The 17478-nt window shown below is 38.6% G+C and overlaps 1 protein-coding gene across 1 annotated transcript; it reads left to right on the top strand.

The window, feature by feature from the left end:
• Positions 1–1198: 1198 nt before the first annotated feature.
• Positions 1199–14841, top strand: LOC121938909 (glutathione hydrolase-like YwrD proenzyme). The gene is made up of 12 exons (XM_042482064.1): positions 1199–1354; positions 2738–2891; positions 2969–3122; positions 5711–5917; positions 8291–8443; positions 8528–8615; positions 9615–9786; positions 10902–11058; positions 11585–11767; positions 11943–12027; positions 12259–12354; positions 13794–14841. Exons 1-12 carry the CDS (start codon positions 1255–1257, stop codon positions 13937–13939), a joined length of 1695 nt encoding a protein of 564 aa, XP_042337998.1. The 5' UTR covers positions 1199–1254; the 3' UTR covers positions 13940–14841.
• The last annotated feature ends 2637 nt before the right edge of the window (positions 14842–17478 follow it).

A 17478-nucleotide genomic window follows, 5' to 3' on the forward strand; every position in this document is an offset into this window, starting at 1 on the left:
CCCACCCTCACCGCTTCACTTTTACAGCAGCCAGCTGTGATATAGCAGGATCATACACACACACACACACACACACACACACACACACACACACACACACACAAACACACTCTCACACTTGTGACTATATGCAAACACACACACATCGATGTGGGTTGACATACCCGTGTGTGTGCATACAGACACACCGGTAAAGACACAGTGGTTAATGTTCTACCATGTGTTTTGTGTGCATGGAGACAGAGGAGGAAGTGACAGACAGTGGGTCGATAAAGTGGGGCCCTTGATGCCGATCTGCACCTACCTCTGGTTTAGGGTATGACAAGAAAGACATCATTAGTTAGGACTGTCTAATCTGTAGTTCAGCTCTTACTCATTACTCATATTTAATGTTTTATGACATGTTACATGCTGACAGATGCAATAAAGTAAGCATATAGTTAGAACATGTCCATCCTATATTGGCTTAAGTTAAAGGGCAGCACCACCCAAAGTAGGAATTCCAATATATTATTTCCATGGCCTGGTTCAAAAACTATTTGTGAACATGAGCTGCCCTCTATCAAAACCAGTAACTCTCAAACTTATGATGTCATCGAGTATAAAGTCTGGAGCTGCTATATAGACAACAAATGTGAGCCTGATTTTGTGGACCCACAAAATATTTTCTTTTGTTTTCTTTTTTTGTTTACATGCAAATGTACTTTATTCAACTGTAGTTTTCTTAGATTTAAAAGAGAAAATGTACTGGATTTTATTAATTTGATTAAATCTAATTTTTTTATTTAATCATCTATTTATTTATTCATTTTATTTAAATTAATTTAATTGTTTATTATTATTTATTTTTTTTAATTATTTTTTATCTTCAGGTGATAAATAATTCAAGCCAGATCATGATTTGGGGATTTCAGGGGAACCGAAACATCCTGCAATTTGTCATCTCTTACTAAATTGTTTTTCTTTTGCCTAAAAACACTAATAACCACACAACAAACAGACTGCAGGCTCAGATGAGGTTGGTATTATTTAAGTTTCCAGTTTGAAATGTATCTTTAAGAAGAATTTTAACTGATGAAACCTCAACACCAGCACCTATCGATGTATTCTGTCATCCTCTTTGCGGCTGTCGTAGTTCAGCCAAACTCAATCGATGCACGAGTAACCGATCCGAAGTTGAAAGTCCAGTACGGTTATTTTTGTCCTGTTATTTTCTTCTTGCTGTCGCCAGCAGTTGCCGGTAGTTTGAGGGATATGGATGTGGACTTTACTTTCTCCTCTCGTCGGTCTCCTGTGGTGTGTTTACACGGCTGCGTGGCGTCCAGTCAGCCGCTAGCCTCCAACATAGGACTCGGTGAGTGACCAACAGTTGCCATGGAGATCCACAATATTAGTAAATAGGAAGTAAAAACGACACCCTCTGAATAAGTTTCACATTTTTTATTTTCCCATATCACGATGTTGTTTTCTAGCTCATGTGATTCATTCGGAAGCACACAAAAAGCATAATTTTGTAATGACGACTAAAAATATCCACCAAAAACTGAGAGCTAACAGCTAAACGCTCACTTAATGCCAAAAATTCAACTTCACTAAAGTTCACGTGAGTAAATTAAAACATTTTTTTTAATATTTCCTTTCAGACAACACACAATGTGAGACAGTAGCTTACTTAATATGTGTTTAAAGGGCTATACCAATGTAGAGGATGATGGAATTGAAACTGTTCAATCTTTATTCACACATATTTAATTTGCTGTTTTTGAACTACCTAAAATACAATGGTATGCAATTGACCATCAAATAAGAGAAATTAAAACTGAAAACTGAAAACTGATCTGGCTGTTTCAACTGTAAGATGTGTGATTGAAATGTGTTATAAACTGTTGTGAAAGAACCAATCTCTTGAAATTATCTTGGACTGCATAACAAAAGAGACCCTTCTTTCCATATGTGAGTTTTGCTCTGCGTTTATCTGTGTTATGATTATTAAGTAGGCTGTACTTTTACAGATGTACCATTGTTTTTTGTGGCTGGTGAGTGAAGCAAATCTAGCAGCCACTTACATATTTTTACCAGCATTTGGCTGGTGCTAATTTCCAACCTTGGTTGAAGGTCAAAGGTCAACATGTTTTTGGCCAAATTCATTTGCAAATTATGATGAATTTTCACACAAATATCTAATAGGATATAATGATGAAATTATGACATTTTACATCCAAAACATCAAAGGTCTACTTCACTGTAGCATCATAATGTTCAGAAAAAAACACTTGTCTGGCCATTATCGAAGGTCATTATTCAGTAACAGAAGGGTGACATGTGGTCAGATACTGAATTGAAGACACAAAGAGCAGGTGGGTTTAAAGAGGCTCCACTATGAAATATCATAATCGTATTGAGATCTGTACGTCCTTAGATACCAGATGTACAGACAGCAAAAATGTCTGGTTCTGGCTGTGCAGACAGTTTTTGTTTGATTTTGTCTAGGTGCCTCTGAGATTTGAGACACCAGCGGAGATGAAGAGAATTTAATTTGTGCAGCTCACAAAGTAAACATGAGGCGTGGGACATTTGGAACACAGTCTCAGAGTTGAAAACTTTGAAAATAAAACTCAAACCCAGGGGACGTGACAAGATATGCTTTGCTTGAAATATGAAAATGACATACCATTGTGGGGAAATTATTGTGAGCCAATGACATTAATCTCACACATGGATGTGTGTTTGTGTCCAGACATCCTGAAGCGTGGTGGTAATGCGGCAGATGCTGCGGTTGCCATAGCAGCAGCGCTGGCGGTAACAGAACCGTGCAGCACCGGTCCTGGTGGAGACGCCTTCTGTTTGTTCTACAACGGAAACACTGGAGAGATCAGGGGAATTAACGGCAGGTGGAGACTCTTCTTTTGCTGCCGTCAATGTCTTCATAATACAGAATGATCAGCTCAGTCTCTCTCTGTGTCCTCAGCGGTCGTTCAGCCAGAGCTCAGACCCTGGACTTTCTGGAAGGTCGTGGGTATGCCGCAGAGGCCCCTCCTTCACCTTCTGATGCCTTGAATGTCACAGTACCAGGGGCCCCTGCATGCTGGTGTGATGCTGTACAGCTGTTTGGTAGTCACAAGGTTTGTCTGTGTGTGTTTGTTCTTGTTTCCATCTGTAGAACTGTTTGTGCTGGTATGTGCTGTATGCAACACCCAGGTGGCCAAGATCCCATCTAATATAATCATTTACACGACATAAACAACCTAAATGTAAACAAAAGGAAGCACATTGACACACATCAACAACATACACGGAAGTAGGACTCCTGACTGTTGTGGCTGTTCTAAACAGTGGTGCTGAAGGTTGATCAAGGAGGTATAAACATGGATTGGACAAACTATCATTTCCTTTTTTTGGTCAAAACAGGAGTAACTTAGCCATCTATGGTAGGGTTCCTACAGGTCCATGAAAATCTAGGTGAGATTTTAAAATAGGGATAGACTTCGAGGTATGACTCACTCTCAGTACTTCACCCACAAAATTCACATTTTTTCAATCAATAACTCACCCCATGCCACTTTAAATTGGCGTAGAAAGCTTTGTTCTCTTGCATGTTTTTTTACGGTGAAGGAAGAATCCAGAAATGGAAAACGTTCTTTATGAACTGAAGTAAAAAGGGGCCGCATTTAACAACAGTAAAACCAAATCAAAACATTGATTTATGAACTCTTACACAGTTCAAACGCACCCGCCTGCCCAGACAGGCTACTCGTATGCAGAAGTGTTAGCTGTGGTTCAGGAGGTGCAGCTGGTCATCCAGTAATCAGCAGTTGGCTGGCTCCTCCAGTGTGCATGTCAGTTGTTTGCATGCAAGTTTTCTCAGGCAAGATACTGAACCCCAAATTGCATCCAATGGCTGTGCAAGAGGTGAGTGAGTGTCTTTGAATTTTAACAGGTTATACCTTGTATGGTAGCCTTGGCCACCTGTGTGTGTGTAAATGGTTGAATGAGAAAAGACACTCTTTTACACTGTACAAGAAGACTGCTAACACTTACATCTGGCTTTTTAATGTAATCGGAAAGGTAACAATCAGCATTAACTCCCAGGTTAAATGACTGTACAGTAGTCACGGATATTTATTGGCTCCGGCTCTGATCAGCAGTGATGGAAACACAACACCTGGGTGAATGCACTAATTTCAGCACCTTAACTGGTGAGATGCAATGATGGACCATCAAACATTTTAAAAATAGATTAGATGGCACTGAGATTGAAAGACAGACTGGAAAGAAAGAAGTAGTCATGATAAAGTTTTCACAGTCCTTCATCCGTGCTCCTTTCTGTTTACCAAACAGTTTTCCAGCCTGTCCGTGACGTGGGATATGACACACCAAACAACACAAACAGTCAGTCAGTCAGTCATTTTCTGTAACCGCTTGTCCTCGTAAGGGTCGCGGGGGGGCTGGAGCCAATCCCAGCTGTCATCGGGCGGAAGGCGGGGTACACCCTGGAGAGTTCGCCAGACCATCACAGGGCCGACACATATAGACAAACAACCATACACACACACAGTCACACCTAAGGGCAATTTAGAGTCACCAATCAACCTGAGCTGCATGTCTTTGGACTGTGGGAGGAAGCCGGAGACCCTGGAGAGAACCCACACAGACACGGGGAGAACATGCAAACTCTGCACAGAAGGGCCCCCGCCAACCAATCCAACCGGGATTTGAACCAGGGACCCTCTTGCTGTGAGGCTAACCACAAAGCCACCGTGCCGCCCACAAAACAAACAAAACAAAACAAACCACACACACACACACACAGAAAGGCACATTCTTCTCCTGCAGAGCCATGTACACAGCTATGGTCTGCTGGCAATGAAAACGGGGTCTATAGTCTACTTTAAGAGGTTTACTCAAATTTGAAAAAAAAAAAAACCCTGCGTACACTCGAATTTTGGTGGAAAAGGGGTAGAATAGTGTGAAAGTGCTTTGAGTGTCCAAAGACTAGAAAGTGATATATAAGTGCAAGTTACCATTAAATTGTAAGGTTTTGGAGTATATGCATGTGTTTGGGAAGTACTGAGCATACGGCTGGATAAATAAGACTTGGATTAAAATGCATGAATTATGTCTAAGTAAGCAGATGTTTGGATGTAGTTTGCTGTTGTTAAATGCAGTCCCTGTTTACTTCAGTTCATCAAGAATATTCGATTTTGGATTTTCGTTCACCAGGACGCAATGTGAGAAAAAACGTTTTTTTCACAATTCCAGATAATATGAGGTGTGTAATATACAAATGATCATTTTGAGGGTAAAGTATTCCTTTAAGTATTACTTCAGTTGTTAATCACTACACTACTCTCATAACAGCTGTACCTTCTGAAGGGATGAAATGTACCAAGTTCATTTTGTGTTCTCAGAGTGTGTTTTGGGAAATGTAATAAATTGTTAGTAAATAGAAGTGAGTAGTGAATTTTAATGGGATATTGGCAAATCAGAAAAGTGACTAAATCACAAAGTAACCCCTAACGTGTCTTCTCGCTCACACAGATTAATACATTTAGTGGATTTCTTTTTTTTCTGTCTGGAAAACTCCTCAGAGGAAATCACAAACCAGTTTTCGTCTCCACATATTTCTTTTCAAAACAATGACTCACACTTCCTGCTCTGAGAAGTTTCCCTTGAGGTAACAAGTGTGTGCTTCCTGTCCCTGTTTCCCCAGCTGTCCTTGCAGGAGGTGCTGAGCGGGGCCACCGAACTTGCAGAGGTGGGGTTTCCTGTTGCCCAGGTAACGGCTCACCACTGGGCGAAATGGGTGGCTGCTCTGAGAGATGCTGGGAAGGAACTGGGTGGAGAACTGCTGATTGATGGTCATGCGCCCAAATGTGGACAAGTATTCAGAAATCCTACCCTGGCCCAGACCCTGAAGGTAAATCCTTGAAACTAAAACACAAATAAATGAGCGTTCAGGGGTCATGTGAGGAGCACTGGGGCATTTTTCCTGAACTGGTGTTATTTGGGACAGAACAATAAAGTACCCCAGAGAAACCACCGTGCTGGTTCCACATCCTCCCGCAGGTTGTTTTCTTTTTCTGAACTTGACTTAACTTTCAATATGGGAAGACCTTGGATGAACCCAGGGGCATCGTGGGTAATTAACTCTGAACCCATTAGCGTGACAGACTCAATATGGACGGAAAACAAGGAAGATGGAGGGAGGGAGGAATATAGGTGTGGACACAATAGAAGGGACATCAAACGAGGCAAATATAGAGGGAAGGGTGGACGAGTGGGAGTGAAAGCAGGACAAGGAAGGGTGACCTCGGAGATGATTAAAACAAAAAGGTGGAATGGTGGATGGAAAAAGAAGAAAGAGAGTGAAGATAGGAAGAGAAGTAGGAATGAAGGTGGTGGTGGTAAAAAGAAAGATAGGCATTATAAGAATTATAGCATAGACATAAAAAAAATATTAAAAACAATAGAAACAGTCCGATTGATTTGTGTTATTTTAAATTTAATTATGGATACAAACATTTTGGTTTCCACAGAACCTGTGCATCACAAATCAAACTGAAGTCAGTCTGTGAAGTCAGTCCCTGCCGGCAATTTAGGTGCCAACTTTGACTCCGAGCTCAGTTTCAACATACATATTATCAAGGTTGTGTAATCACTCTTTCTTCAAATTCGAAGCATTGCAAAAGTTTTTTTTATCTTAGGCGGACCTTGAAAAAGTCTTTCATGCTTTCATCCTGTCAGGATTGGATTACTGTAATTCCCCGTACTCAGGGCTCAGCCAAAAGGCAATTTCTCGTCTTGGGCTTGCTCAAAACTCAGCCGCAGACTTTTAACAGATTTCTAGAGAAAAGACCACATCACTTCCACCCTACCTCACAGGTATTGAACTGATTTTTAACTTTTACTTATGACTTCTAAAGGCAAGGCACTGCAGCTTTATTTGTACAGGACGTCATACAACAAGGCAATTCAAAGTGCTTTACAGAGCAATAAAATATAAAAACATTATAAAGGATATAGATTTAAAATAAAAGACTTAAGAGATAAAATATAAAAGGTAAAAATAAATTACTAAATGATTTAAAATAAGCAAAACGGCAGACAAGAGCTGCAAAAAGCATAAAACACATAGCCCCACATGGCCTTGCTCATACAATTATAGATTTGCTCACGCCCTTTGAGCAGCTAAACATATACTTTGAGACTTTTTTTAAAAGATCTATTCCTCTTTTATCAAATTTATCATTTTTATTTTATTACACTCAGTTTTATTCTGGTCTTAGCCTATGTTCAATAGTTTTTATTTGTTTTCATTTATGTTTTTTTGTCTTGATGGTGTATACTATTTTTTCTTGTCCTGTAAAGCACTTTGTAACTAAAGTTTATAGTTTATTATTTATCATTTGGTCATCAATAGAGGTCTTTATAGATTAATGGACTTGTAAATAGTTTCCTGATCTGTGTTACAGTTTGTTCAAATGTTGATGTTGTTGAAGATTTTTATAGTCTGTCGATCCAGACTGAAATATCTCAACAACCACTGGATGCTCAGCCATAAAATCTCTTATGTTCATGTGCAAGCATAATTGTTTGTGTGTGTTTGTGTGTGTGTGTGTGTGTGTGTGTGTGTGTGTGTGTGTGTGTGTGTGTGTGTGTGTGTGTACAATGTAGCATTCATAAAATCACACTCATTCTGTAGTTTCCTGTCAATGAGACTTCACTGCCAATGATGGCGGACCCCGCCGTGAGTGTTTGTCAGCTGGTGTGTCACCATTAAAGCATGCACTGATCGATGCTCAACTGTATTACTACATCAAACACTCAGTCGTTCGTAATTCAATAATGCAGGAACTCTGCCAAGTACGCCCATGATAACACCTACACACACACGCAAACACGCACACACACACGGTCCTGAGACAGTAGAAACAATAGCAGTGACCTCAGCCTCATTGATGCATGGTTTCCATGGCATAATAACGGCCATTCCTTAGCGGTGACAGCATGTTTTACTTTCCTGTGGTGAAAAATCACACACACACACACACACACACACACACAGATCATTCTGTTTGTTCGCAAACATTGATTGAACTTGTAGATATGCACAATGATGGACACGTCATCCGCATGTCGTTCATATCTTTTAACTCAAAACCCTTGTGGCATTATATTTTTAAGGTTTTTGCGTTTAGTACTGTGGTGATAAAACATGTAGATGGACAGGCAGAACAGGCTGATTGATTGAGCAGTTGATTGATTGATTGATAAACGGATGTGTTGACAGGAGCTCGGTGAGCGCGGCAAACCAGCTTTCTATCAGGGCAGAGTGGCCCGAGCAATCGTCGACATCATCAACCAAAACGGAGGAGTCATGACCCTGGATGACCTCAGCAGCCATGACAGTGAGGTCATCACCCCCATAAGCACAGAGTACAAGGTGAGGTCAGCAAGCACTGATGCTTATTGTGTCTGCATTTTAATAGCAGGATTAGTAGAGGCAATGACTCCATTGTATGTTCAGGGTGTGCGTCTGTGGGAGCCGCCTCCTAACAGTCAGGGATTGGCTGCCCTGCTGCTTCTCAACATCCTGGAGAACTTCCCTCTCAAAGGTATTCAATGGCATACTGATGCAACATGCCAGCATAGTTGCATTAGGGCCTTAAGAATCTCAAATATAGATATTAATTTGGTGATGTGCATTAGTTAAAATGTACTTAATACTAATAAATGAAATGATCTTTGTGTTGCTCAAATCACTGAAAAATGACACATGAAAGTGTCTGTTTGTGGAAACAACTGCTGCAATGTCTTGGTTTCTTTACGTAATCCATATAATTTATTTAGGTTTTTATTGTGATAAATTATATTATTGTCATTCTGAGATCAGTTTATGCCACTGAAATAGAATAATAATGCAAGTATATGGTTTCAAAGAACAATGCCCTTTTTAATTCTTAAAAATATTCACACATCGGAAATGGAATGTGGAAAGAAAAGAAGAAATATGTTAAATAAATAAATAAATTTGCGTATGAAGGATCTTAGCTCCGCTTATGCTGGAACACTGACAGGACAGAGTATATTGTAAATGGCCAGAAAAAGAACAGGCTCTATATACCTGCGTATAACTTCATCTTATAATGGTAACCTTCATCTAATAATGGTAACCTTCTGTATATTTTGTCATAGTCTTGGCTAAAATGATATAACAGAATATATTGCATGATGTGGACTTGACCTTGATCATTTTTGCTGACCTCAAGTACTAGGTCAGTAGCTCTGCTCGCGGGGTGCACCCTGTCGGCTGAAAAAACCTGAGCCCTTGCAACCCTTTACAAGATAAAAAGGTATATGTTGATGAGATAACTCCCACAATGTCCAACATCCTTTCAGCAAGTCAAAAAAAGAAAAAATGACAATGAAATGTTGATTTTGGAAGTTACACTACATTATGTCCATTATGTATTTGTCGGAAGGTGCTGTCAACCTTTCCTCTAGTCCTTCAAAGGGACAAAACCAAAAGTCACAAATGATTAATGGATCATAGAATTTAATTTGCCCTGATATGTCATGTGTGTCTGTGTGTGTGTGTGTGTGTGTGTGTGTAGCTGCAGGCCATAACAGCTCAGACTACATCCATGTACTAGTGGAGGCTGTGCGCTTGGCCCAAACAGATGCTCTGCATTACCTTGGTGACCCAGACCATGTGACCATCCCACTGGAAACCTTATTGGACAAGAGCTACGGCCACCAGCAAGCGCAGCGCATCAGCGCAGACAGGTGTGTGTTTCTGTACTTGTAAGTGTGTGTCTGTTAGTACCAGTGTGTACCAGTTGTGTTCTGTTGACTTTAGATAAGACTGTAGACTTTTACCACAACACCCCCCCACCTTAACGTCCATCCCTTCATGCCTCTGTCCCTCCTCCACCGCTCCGTCCACTGTGTGTGTTTTGGCAACTATATGTATTTACTGGCCAGTACTGTAGACTTTGAACTTAAGGCCTTTATCAGTTCCAAGATAAATAGACAAACAGACTATAAAAGTATAAAACAACATAATGATGTGTTAACACACATGTATACACATATTTCTTTTGTACTAAATACTGCTATTACTCCCTATTCTAACAACCTTAAATTACTGAGGCTGTGCTACTACATAAGGCAAAACATAAATACATGATACACCAATCCTACACTTTCTATTTATTTAGCATCACCTCAACTTAACCTTAATGGTTCAACCAACCCTAAATTAAATGCTCATCAGAACCTGATGTCTCTCATTAATACAAAAAGCAAGAAAACAATTGTCATCACAATCACTTTGCATACATGCACATAATAAAGCAGGTAACTAAGAAGAGTCAGGTGATGGCAGGAAATTACAGATCATGTTTCCATGCAATGCAATAAAACCTGTGTTTACATGCAGCTGGCAAGCAGATTTTTCAGCCAACACCCTACGACATATTTGAGGCTGGCATAGGGTTTATTAGCTATGTATTCTGATAGGAACATTACGACTGACTCGCTGTGAGAGGAGAAGCAGTGACAAAACACATAATTATAAAGATTATCTGAGTAATAGCTGGTGCCTTTAATGTGTGAGGTTGGGAGTTGTAATAAATAATATGTTTATATTCTTTTCAAAAATAAATCATTCAGCACCTTTGCCTCGTTATTCTCTAAGTGATTTTTTTTTTTTTTTGCTGCATTTATTTTTCCTCACAAACTTATCAAAGGAAAACTATTGACAGAATAGATTGACATTTTTGGAAATAAACTTGCTCTCTTTTTTGATTGTAGATGGATGACAAGACTGTCATCAGATGAAAACAGCTGCAGTAATAATGGTTTGTGTTTTTAATTTTTGTCTGTTTGTGTATCTGCAGGGTCATGGAAAAAGTGGAGCCTTGCCAAATGACAGGAAGTGACACAGTCTATTTCTGTGTGATAGACAGTGACGGCAATGCCTGTTCATTTGTCAATAGCACCTACATGGGATTTGGAAGTGGGCTGGTCCCTAAGGATTGTGGATTCTCACTACAGGTCAGAGGGGCCACAAAGAGGGCATGTGTTTGTGTGCATGTGAGGTAGCGTTCAATATGCAACACTGACTGTTTTGTAGTCACTGCAGTATAGTAGTATCAGTGGATTTAGGGAACATCAGTTCCTAAAGGAGCAGTGTAAATGTGGGAATATATGATGACAAATGAGTGCAGTCTATGTTTGGTAAAGCCAAGACAAAAATGAACATGTAAGACGCCAGGCATGAATGAAGTCGCAATTGTCTATACTTAGTGACCCTGTTTGACATGTTGATGTTACCTTGCTAGAGCAGGAATGTATAGTGTGCTTGTGCTTTGTGTGTGTCTAGTATGTGTGTGGTGCTAACCAGGCAATATTTTTGAAAATAATAGACCAGAAATATGAATACATTGCGATTAATTTCCTATCCAAAGAACTTGTCCACAAGTGGAATTCACGTACTGCTTTGAAAAACCTGCCAAAACATAGAACCAAATGAGGTGACTGCAACATATCTTTCTATGGCCTCCCTTTTCTCCTCTTACAGAATCGTGGTGCCTGCTTTTCTCTGTGCCGTAACCAAGCTAACTGTATTGCTGGAGGGAAGCGGCCATATCACACTATAATACCTGCACTTCTCACTGACTCTGCAACCAAATCACAAAAACCTCAACTCCTCGCTGCACTGGGTGTGATGGGGGCTTTTATGCAACCGCAAGGACATGTCCAGGTGTATTCTGGTTCTGGTTTAATCAAGAATAGACTGAGTTGGAGCATGATAACTTTCAATATGTCAGTTTTTAGATAAACAAATGAGACTAGAACAGGCATTGGAGAAATCTTAATTGGAAACACTTAGTTTAACGTGTTTATGAGTCAGTAACTGATGCTGCTCTTGTGTTTAGGTGTTGCTGAACATGTTGGAGTTTGGGATGAATCCTCAACAAGCTCTGGACGCACCAAGAGTCTATGTACATTTTGACCGCAAAAGTATGCCCTGCCCCTCAAACACATGCACACACACAGGCTTTATCTAATGTGAGTTCAGATATCTAGCCCTGTCTCCTGGTGTTAAACACCAAAGTTTATGTTTTACCAGCCGTAAACAATGTGGCTGTATACCGCATCCTATGGTAAGGTGGCAGCCTATGAAGTAATGGACTCTCTACTTTCAGATGTCATTGTAAAATTTAACAATTTCATCACACATTCTATGTGTAGCTGATCAGTGGATGGTAAATCTGGAGGAAGGGGTCGACCAGGAGGTAGCTGAAGAGATGAGAAAACGAGGCCACAAAGTCAACTGGCCAATCACAGGTACCTTTTTTTTAAATTTAATCACTGTGAGCAGTTGGTGCATAGCATTTTTACATGAGTATGACATGGTAGTAGACCATTCTCTTAGTCATTCATAATAAACTTGATAAAACTCAAATAGAAAACTAACTGAAGCAAGGAAACCTTTGCAAAAACTAAAAATGATAAAAAAAAAAACTTAATTATATAGCACTTTCCTAGTCAAGGTTACAAAATGCTTTTCAGATAAAAAAGATAAAGATGATAAAAAACATAAAGAAAAACAGATAAAGATAAAAAAACAAAAAAACAGTGCAACATAGATAGAATACAATACAAACAACTAACGGATTATAAAAACAAAAAAGATCTTGGGATAAAATAAGTTTTAAAAAAGTAGAATAAAATAAAATGGCCAAGGAGGGATGATAAAACCCAGGAACATATTGAATATTCATAAACACTTTCCTTTCATGAAAGAAAGTTTTAAGTAGGGATTTAGGAGTGTAGTCCATCTGATGTCAGTAGGCAGTGTTTCACTTTTGGCCACAAACTGGGATTGGAATAACCATCAGAGCTACATTTATTGATCTAAGGGAACGCCAGAGCATGTACGGGATCAGTAAATCCTTGATATAATTTGGAACAAGGCTATTAATGCTTTAAAGGGGAGCAGAAAAAACTTTAAAATCAATACGGAACATAACTGGCAGAGAAACAGCAACTGAATATCAAACAACCAAATCAAGGATCAATAGATGTATGGATTTAGTAGGGCAATGTGTAGTACCATGTTGAATGCTAAATTCTTCAAATTATTATTATGCTTCCTCACCGGCAATAGTGGTGGCTAGAGGCACTCTATTTTTTCGGGTTGTCTGTCTGTATGTCTGTCCCATTCTCATGAACGCAATATCTCAAGAACGGGTTGAGGTAATTTCTTTAAAATTGACACAAGTGCCTATTTGGACTCAAGGATATACTGATTCAAATTTGGTAGCCCAAGGTTTGGTTAGAGACTGAACTGGTGACACAAACCTCGGGTGCCCACCTTGAAACTGTGCTGATTGTATAGCTCTTCTGTGCTGTTTGACAGAATGTGTGTGTGAAGCATCTATGTTTTAAGGAGGCTCTGTAAAAAACAAAAAAACAACAAAAAATCTTAAAGTCTTAATGTACTTATACTTTACTACCCTTCATTTTCAAACTAACCAGCGAAGCCATCATCAGCCTTCATTTAAATGTGTGGCCTGTGTGTGCACTACATGGGGAATTATGACACTTCTGGTTTTATCATCATTCATAAACAAACAAATCAGATATAAGGAACCAAATGTCTAACTGCTCATCACTTTGGATAAAAAATGGTGTGTATCTTCCCTATAGCCTAACTGCCACCTTTTTGTCAGTTAATGGGCTCAATGCATTTTATGAATTTATGTTTTCTTTGAAACACACAGGGCATCAGAGGGCTCAGTTTGGGCGAGGACAGATCATCACAGTGGGGGATTGGTGGAACCCATCGGCCAGTCAAACTGATCATTCACCCAAGGTGCTGTGGGCGGGATCAGACCCCAGAGCGGATGGATGTGCTCAGGGATACTAGACTTGCAGTATGTGACTTCCTCTCCTCTTCCTTGTATATTTAAAATTCACCACCAATTAAGCAACGCTGTCTGAAGGCAAATTCCTACAGATGGAATGTAGAGCAGAAGTGTTATAAACTTTTGGTGGTGACATTAATTACAGTAGATGCTAACCTTTTTACTTTGGCTTCATTAATAAGTGTAATGACTTTATTGCCCTCTAAGAACTTGAGAACAACTCAGGTGTATGACACACCTATAGCCCAGCATCATATTATAACACATTGCATATAATTTGTGAGATACAATTAAGTTTGAGTTTAAACTGTTCACCATATTTCATAGTTTGTGATGGAATCATTGACACCACAGTCCTAATATCATAGCATTTTCTCTTGAGTTTAATCTATATTTTTAAGCCAATGCACCATTTTGTTTGCTCTTAAATATAGAGCAACAAACTGGAAATGAACTCTTTGTGTAACATTGCATTTAAAACCACAGATGCCATTCCTTAACTCTATATTTAGTTAAGATAATTATCTGTTTCAGTGCCTTTAATTAGTTGCTGCTTGTCTAGAAATGACAGCAATATAGTAACATAAATATATACACATAAAACCTTCCTTCCTCAGTGAGTGATAGTTGCATCTTTGCTCTGGGGACATTTTTCAAAACAAATTGAGCTTAGTTAATGTATCAATGTCATGTGAATCAAATCAGTATCACAGTATATCTCCATTCAAATTGCTTTTGTATTATTCACAAGAATTTAAAGTATTTTTTTTCTGTTTTTGGAAACAAACTGATTTAAATCTGTCTTCACTTAAAATGGTCTGTCAAATATGCTAGAAATACTCATGGATTTTTACTTTTATTTTTTTATTTTTTCACAAATAAATAAATCTGATTTATTTTCAAATGAAGCTTAGTTCTTAAGATAAGATAAGTTCTTATTAGTTGGGCTCAAAATATGTTCAGGTAAGCAGCCAGGAGAAAATGTTGCCATTGTACATTTCTACAAACCATAAATATGTTACATTTGAACATTTCACATCATCATCTGTTTAAGACCAACCGTGTTTTTTAAAATGTCGCCACATTTCCAGCTGTGGTTTTAGTGACAATAATAGATATTTTAAGCCAAAATTGAAATTTTCCTAACCATAACCAAGTTTTTTTGTGCTTAAACATACCACACATTAACTACAGCAATGCCATAACATTAAATTGAAAATCTAAAAGTAAAGAAACATAAAGTTTTCGATATATATATGCAACATATAAAACATACAAATGTAACATTTGTGGTATGCACAAAGCCAATAATTATTTGGGTGATTGTGTTGGAAAAGTCCAAGTTTTAAAAGAATGAGATCATGCTGTTTGGAGTCCTGAATTTCACAGAATTCACAGGTTTTTGGATTCAGCACTAGGAAAAGAAGAAGATGGGCATTTTTGTACTGGTGTTTGAACCACTGTTTTTTTACTTTGTTAGCAGCAGCACTTAAGTTGATCAGTTGGTCCATCAAACACTCTGGAGACTGAATATCTACATATATAAGTCCTTTTTGAGACATTTTGCTCTGGTCCGAACATTGATTTCTTGTCATTTCCAACTGATGTGAACTATGATGTAAATTTGTGCACTTAGTCCAAAACATATGAACTAGCAGTTAGATTTTATTCCAGTTTGCTCTGTGTATACACAGTCCACTCAGAGTGAAAACTTATGTTATTTTCTTTCTTTCTAACCTTTTCTCTTGAACCACCAACAAAAATCAGAGTCTAATGGGCACACTGCCATTACATTTACTGAGCACACTCATGTAACCCAGAGGACACACTCTTTCCATTTTGAACACTCCATGAGCTGCTGTCTGGCACCTCCAAACCAAAGTGTACACAAAAGATATCAGTCTGAGTCTATTTCAACTCCTCAAGTGTTTGCAATGACTACACTGCCTTTTTCACTGCCAGAACTCTTAGGAAATATGATCCTGATGCATGTGATGCATCTATTGCATTGCATGTTTTTAAGAAGGATGCCATTTTGCCTTTGTTTATGAGCTTTATCTTGTAGTGAATTTTTAGCTGTGGGGGTAAACACCCTGCTTTCCCTCAACACATCACACAGACAGGCTAAATTATATTACGGTATGCAGTGGCTTTGGTTGTGTGAAAAAGGATGTTGAAAATATGCGCGAGTTAGTAAACAGTTTAAAAACTGCTTGAGTAGGCAGCTCAAACATGATTCCACTTCAGCACAAATCTCTCGATGTAGAAACATGATGTCGGACTTTGTTTCGTTGTTGATCTTCTTACAGCTCCAAACCCCACCTGGTACCTACCGTTTACTCCGATAAAGAGCCATGTGTTGTGTCACTCAAACACACTCTGTTTTAAATAATCTGCCTTAATCAACACTGGTGGAAGCAGCTTGTTCGAGCAGGTCGTTAGCAGCCAGTTCCAGCTTACAGCACAGTTTATCTGGATGTGGAGCATTCCAGCTGGATTATAATGCAGCTCACAACATGTGGGGCCCCTGAAACACATATATATGTTCACATACACAGTCATGGTGGCTTTCTGACACAGCATTGTTACAAGTCATGCTGTGCCCTATTGCCCTACAAAGACCTGCTGAGCTGTTGTATCATTGTGACCTAGAAAGAGGCCTTACTTATATGATGGATTAGAAAAGTCTTTTTGCATTAGATCAGCACTTGCTAAACTCATCGACACTAGTGTTTCTGTCTTGTGAAACATCTACTTTTGCCATTTTAAAATATGTTTTCATCATCTTTAATGCATTCAATTTATATGTAGAGGAAAAAAGTCTTTGGCCCGTATATCCCTTGATCTGGATTTAATACACCACAAATTGTATTGTTATTAAGATTGGTATTAAGCTTTTTTTTCATGAAAAGTTGAATTGGGTAATATTCTAAATTCAAGACTTTTACTTGTTATAGAGGATGTTATGAATTGGGATTGCTACTTTTAACAGTAAATCATCGGCATGCTATAAAGTCTTCACAGGTGCATAAAACTAAAAACTATACAACTGAGAAATTTCCTAAATCGGACATTTATTTTTTATATCTAGTAAAATAAATTATATTGTGGACATTCTACTACTGGTATAGTACATAATACTATTAAAACAATCAGTCCATTAGTTGATCACTAGAAAAGCTGTACTCTTTTATATCATTGTAAAGTTAACTACATTTTGGTCTTGGGACTTCTGGTTAGACAAAAATAAGCTCACTGACAATTTTACACCTGGCTCTGGGATTTATTTATTTTTTTTTTGCCTCTGCATTGGTGACAGCTGTGACATTATATTTTTGGATTGTCCGTTGAACCGTTCCATTCACTTGAATGCAATATCAAGAAGGGTTAAGTTGATTTTTAATTTCAAATTAGTACAAACATCCACTTGGACTTGGACAATGAACTGATTGGATTTTGGTGGTCAAGGTCACTGTAACCTCACAAAACATGTTTTTTTTCCGTAATTCTCAAAGTCATACACTAATTGTGACATATTTCA

This window comes from Plectropomus leopardus, chromosome 3 (genome assembly GCF_008729295.1).
Source record: "Plectropomus leopardus isolate mb chromosome 3, YSFRI_Pleo_2.0, whole genome shotgun sequence".
Lineage (NCBI taxonomy): Eukaryota > Metazoa > Chordata > Actinopteri > Perciformes > Serranidae > Plectropomus > Plectropomus leopardus.